This window comes from Gekko japonicus, unplaced genomic scaffold (genome assembly GCF_001447785.1).
Source record: "Gekko japonicus isolate JY-2015 unplaced genomic scaffold, Gekko_japonicus_V1.1 scaffold393, whole genome shotgun sequence".
Lineage (NCBI taxonomy): Eukaryota > Metazoa > Chordata > Lepidosauria > Squamata > Gekkonidae > Gekko > Gekko japonicus.
In genome coordinates this window covers 495,451-501,252 of record NW_015177017.1, presented here as the reverse complement: position 1 = coordinate 501,252, position 5,802 = coordinate 495,451, and the positions used below count along the sequence as shown (strand labels likewise).

Below are 5,802 nucleotides of genomic sequence, written 5' to 3'. Positions count from 1 at the left end.
GACCTTAGGTTGGAGTGCTGCCACCACGCGCCTCAGCTTCAACACAGTTGATACCTTGTGATTTATTTTGGGTCTTCCTTCCTCCACATGCAAACACTTACAGGTCTGGCTCGCTTGAGAATGCTGCAGCTTAATTGTTTCTCCCTTCTGCCCTTTGTCTGTAGGTGATGCTCACATTGGACGGGAGCATGAAGTTAATCCAATGAACCGTCGGAGCATGAAGGGAAACTCGCCTGCAATGTCCATGTGATGCAAAAGATCCGGGAATGTGGCATCCTATCAAGAAGTTCTTGGCTAGAGAAGGGTACTACCTCCTTGTTAAAGTGAGAAAACAACTGAATTCAGGGGCTTCTTAACCAAGTGTTTACCTGGCGTACTGCGGTGGTACTTAGTACTGTGCTCACACCTTGAAGAAGTGGAAGGTGCTTTTGCCTTCTAGTAAGAGACCGGCAAGATGATTGACCTGAGCTTTCTCACGGATGAGGAGCAAGAGGCGATTCTGGAAGTGCTCCAGCGGGATGCCCATCTGAAGAGAATGGAAGAGGAGAGAATCAGGTAAGAGCTGTGAAATTATTCTGTGTTGCCAGGACTTTGGCTGGCGTACTGCAGAGGTCAGCTCAAACAAGTTGCATTGAGGGGTGAGCTACCTGTGTAGAAAGATCAACCTACACAGTCCTCGGTGCGGAGATCATAGCACGTTTTACCGGCTGCACTTGTAGGGACAGTGCTAGCTCTAGAAGAAAGTGCTTTGTCACCCAAAGAGAAAGTCATACATGGAATTCACTGCTGCAGGAAGTGGGAGTGGCTAGAAGCACAGATAGCTTCAGGAGGGGATTGCATAAACATATGGAGCAGATGTCTGTGAGTGGATGCTAGCCACAAGCTCTAGGGGGAACACTCCGCTGGGGCAGTGTCGCTCTGTATTCTTGGTGCTTTGGGGGGGTAACAGGGGGAGGGCTTCTGGAGTTCTGGCCTTGCTGGTGGGCCTCCTGATGACTCTAGAAGAAAGTACTTCTTCACCCAAAGAGTAATTAACACATGGAATTCCCCGCTGCACAAGGTGGTGGCAGCTAGAAGCACAGACAGCTTCAAGAGGAGATTGGATAAACATATGGAGCTGAGGTCCATCAGTGGCTCTTAGCCACAAGGTATAGATGGAACACTCTGTCTGGGGAAGTGTCGCTCTGTATTCTTGGTGCTTGGGGGGCAACAGGGGGAGGGCTTCTGGAGTTCTGGCCCTCCTGGTGGACCTCCTGATGGCTCCTGGGATTTGGCCACTGTGTGACACCAAGTGTTGGGCTGGATGGGCCATTGGCCTGATCCAACATGGTTTCTCTTATGTTCTTAAGTTCTTAGAAGGGGATGTCACAGGACCCATTTGACCCCAGTGGGTTCCCAGAACAGAGGGCGATCCTTGCAGTACAGATCCAGTAGGTGGTTGGTATATTGGTTACTGCAGTAGCCCCCATAATCACCCCCCATTCAAGCACGCTGGTTTTGGAAAGTGCCATCAAGCTGCAGCCGACTTATGGTGACCCCTTATGGGGTTTTCAGAGCAAGAGATAAAGAGATGGTTTATCATTGCCTGTCTCTGTGTAGCAACCCTTGTCTTCCTTGGTGATTCCCCATCCAAATACTAACCGGGGCCGACGCTGCTTAGCTTCCGAGACCTGAGGAGATCAGGCTCGCCTGGACCGTACAGGCCAGGGCAGACGAACAGAGGCGTTTTGCCATTGCCTGCCTCTGTGTAGCAACAGTGGTCTTCCTTGGTAGCCCCCCATCCAAGTAGTAGCAAGGGCTGACCCTGCTTAGCTTCCAAGATCTGACAAGATCATACTAGCCTGGGCTCTACAGGCCTCGTGCAGGACCCAAACAGGCAAGCGAGGGAGAGGGGTTATAATCACCTCTTGAAGATCACTCCTTGAGCTCAATGGTCTGTATGACAAATATTGGGTTTTGGACCTTCTTTGGGCTTTCCCCCCAAAAAATATTCCCACAGGCCTATTTGAACACGGCTACAGCAGGATTGTCCCAACTGTGCTTTGGTTCGGGATGCTAAAACATGGCAGATGTATCGATGCAGCCTGCAGACCTCAAGCACTCACTGTTCTGTGGTTCTTCATAATTGCAGCGTACGGATCCCTGAAAGATAGAAGCACATGATAAAAAATATTCTGGCGCCTCGTGGCCTTTGACCACCATGGCCACCGGCACCGTGGAGTCTACAAGAACAAGATGTTGTGGTTGTGGTTGTTGTTAGGGGGCAAAAACCCCTTCCTTTGGTTCTTTTGGTCTCCTCTGGCAGAAAGAATAGCAAGAAACACTCTCTCTCTCTCTCTCTCTCTCCAGTTGCTTACTCAATTGCTTTTCTCTAGGGTAGTGCAGTCTTTCCTGTCACTTACTAATTTTTAAGGATTTCTACCCTACTTTTCTTTGCCTTGGAGGGGTGGGGCGACTCCATGGTATACCATAGAGTCTGGGAGAAACTGAATTCCTTCTCCAAGCCTCCAGAAATTTCTGAAGCCAGAGCTGGCAGCACTGACCAGATGTCTAAGAATATCTAGAAAAATATTATGTATTTAAAACCACAGCAATACCGAAGCAGCAAATCAATGTGACCGCCTGACTCGCTGCCCTTATAGGGCTAAGAAAAAATGCTTGGTTTTTGTTAGATTGTAGGTTGGTCTTTGCTGCCTGCTGAGGATGGCAAAATCTCCTTCCTTAAAGATCAGCCATGCACGGATGGAACATTCTGAAGTTAGGAAGGCCTGATTTTGCTTTGCTGTGTTTTCTATCAGAATAAAATCATAACTTTTTAAAAGCCTATCTCCATGTCTTTCTCACTGGAACTAGGCATAGAGCATAACCATGTATTGGGCTGATGAAAGATAGTTTTACTGGGGGGTGGGAGTGTGTAGGCTTGCTAGGTCCCCCCGGGGGCGGGGAAATCCCTGCCCCAGAGGCCCGTTCCCCGCCGCTGGCGGATTGGGCCCCGGGGGGAACCCCACCCCGACGTGCACGTCACTTCCTGGTGATGTGCGCGCGGCGTGCGCGCGCACTCCAGTAGCCACACGGGAGTCCCCCACTGCGGCTGAGAAACGACTTGGCAACCCTAGGAGTGTGTGTGTCTCTGTGTTGGGGGGGATCCAGTGGCAAATGTTGCTGGCTTCTTCCCCCCCCCCCCAACACTCTCTTTTCTCCCTTTTGCTTCCCCGTGCTGTTCCATTCCTCCCACCCACAGTTTAGGGAGAGCAGTAAGATACAGGCCTGTGTATTGAATTGAGTATGAATGCCATTATTCATATGCAGAACTAGAACTTAGAGAGCAATGTTGGGTTCTGAACCCAAAAATATAGGCAGCCTGAGTTGCCGGTGGGCAGCAACACCGGAGGCCTGGCATTCCCTAGGATACCAACCCTCCAGGTGGTAGCTGGAGAACTCCTGGAATTACAACTGGTCTCCAGGCAACAGAGATTAGTTCACCTGGAGTAAATGGCCGCTTTGGAAGGTGCTGTCCCCCACTGAAGTGCCTCCTCTACCCAAATCCTGCCCTCAGGTTCCATCCCCCAAATCTCCAGGTTTTTCCCAACCCAGAGCTGGCAACTCTAAATCTCCCTGGAGAAGAAATGCCATAATCCTGGCATCAATCTTGACCCTTTCTCAGCTTGCCACCTATGTAGCCTCAGCTTGCGGGGCACCTGAAGCAGGGCTCCTAAATGTAATTGTAAAGGTCCGATAGATTCATATGGAATTAGGAGGTCCTAATTAAAATGGCGTGAGCTGGTCCATGGGGTCGCAAAGAGTCGGACTCGACTGTGCGACTGAACAACAACAACAAATTAAAATGCAGGTCCCACTCCAGTGACGAAGTATCCCAGCTCCAGTGACAAAGTCTCTGGAACAAGGGAATAAACAGGTAAATTAAAATGCTGTTAACCACAAGGTATGGATGGAACACTCTGCCTGGGGCAGCGATGCTCTGTCTTCTTGGTGCTTGGGTGGGGGGGCGATAGTTGGGAGGGCTTCTGGACTTCTCATTCATTCATTCATTCATTCATTTTATTACGGTCAGAGACCCATTAAACAGCATACAGAATCAAAAGCAAAAAGCATTACGGAGAAGAGACATCACAAGGAACATTGAGGAGGAACTTACGCTTTGTAAATGCAATAAAGAGAAATTTGGCAACATTCCTTGATATTACAGTGGGTTCTGGACTTCTGGCCCTGCTGGTGGACCTCCTATTGGCCCCTGGTATTTTTGGCCACTGTGTGACACAGAGTGTTGGACTGGATGGGGCATTGGCCTGATCCAACATTGGCTTCTCTTGTGTTCTTATGTATATAGGTTCTAGGCCATGTAGGACTTTGAAGTAGTAGGACTTTAAAGTAGGCCTTTAGAGTAGCATTTCAGCAACTGTCTTTAATTTAAAAATATGAGATGTTTCTGGTAAACTATTCTGGGAGCCAATCCCCCCACTTTTCTCTACCCTGAAGAGTCTCAAAACAGTTTACAATCATCTTCCCTTCCTCTCTCCACAAAAGGCACCTTGTGAGGCAGGTGAGGCTGAGAGAGTATTGAGAGAACTGTGACTGGCCCAAGGTCCCCCAGCAGGCTTCATGTGTAGGAGTGGTTCTCCAGATGTAGCTCTCCAAATTAGAGTCCACCGCTTTTAACCACTACACCATGTTGGCTTTTAGGGCATAAATATTTTTTTGCATATATTTCAGACTACAGTTACTATCTGTTTTTTGGATCATGGGATTTTCTGCTTGCCTGCTCTAAGCAAGATCATTTATTTGACGACAGAGCACCCAGACACTCCTGAAAGGAAATGCATACAGTTATTACTGTAACTGTAGAGCCAAAGAACATTTCTCCGTGCAGGCGAATGTCCGATCTTTTTGGCTTGCCTGACCTTGAAATAGGATATTTCCCTCCCTTCCCTGAACACTGTTCTTTCTTTTACACACACACAAAAAAAGCAGTCTTTTAATGCAACAGCTTTGGTTAGAGGGCTGCAAATTTGGCTTAAGAGAGCAGAAGTGTAGAGTTATTCTGTGTTTACCTTTTTGTTTATAAAGCAGGGTTTTGTTTTTTTTAAAAAAAGGAGAAGTCATACTCACTAAAGTAGAAATCCTGTTTTTGTTTTGATTTTTTTAAAAAAAATCTAATCGGCTCTCCCAATACATTCACTCACCCTGCTTTGGGTTCTCCTGGGATTCTGTTTCTATTCCTCCTCTGTCTGAAAATCTAGACCGAGGCTGCTCGAAACCTTTCTTGCAAGGGGTGGAAAAGGAGGAAAGCAACTGGGGCATTCTCCTGGGGCCAAAAAGGCGGCCAAGGAGATATAGATGTTCTTTTGTCTGTACGGGACACCCTAACTGATGGCCTGTCCTTTGGATGCCCTGCATACTGCCTCTGACACTGTGCTCGTTCTTGGTTTTGAATCACGTAACTGCACCGGGAACATCGATTTGTCAGAGGGCAAAGCTTGCGAGTAAGCTCTGGCTCCAGTATTGAGGGGATAGGTCAGGGGGTTTGCAGGAGAATTGCTGTCAAGCGGGAACTTGTTTTCCCCAGGCCATGTGAGTTAGAAATGGAGGATTCCTGCAGTCTGGCAGTGCTGGAACATGCAAGTCAGGAGGCTTCACTTCTGTCCCTATTTGATTCGCCCCGGTGCACACCATGGGCTTAAAGACTTTGCCGTCCAGTTTTGATTCTTGCAGACGAGGGTATCATTGTATCAGAACTGCAAAGGAACGTGCAGACTGGGGAGTGCATATTTGCAGATGTGTGAA

General features: G+C 48.3%; 1 protein-coding gene and 1 pseudogene across 1 annotated transcript in view; both read left to right on the top strand.

Annotated features, from left to right (window-relative positions):
* The first annotated feature begins 252 nt into the window (after positions 1 to 252).
* The window catches only part of SYTL2 (synaptotagmin like 2), an 84,348-nt gene continuing 78,798 nt past the window's right edge, over positions 253 to 5,802 (top strand). Inside the window, 1 exon segment of the mRNA XM_015427740.1 lies at positions 253 to 555. Within this exon segment, the coding sequence (XP_015283226.1) occupies positions 455 to 555 (101 nt within the window). The 5' untranslated portion in view covers positions 253 to 454.
* The window catches only part of LOC107124293, a 3,124-nt pseudogene continuing 1,763 nt past the window's right edge, over positions 4,442 to 5,802 (top strand).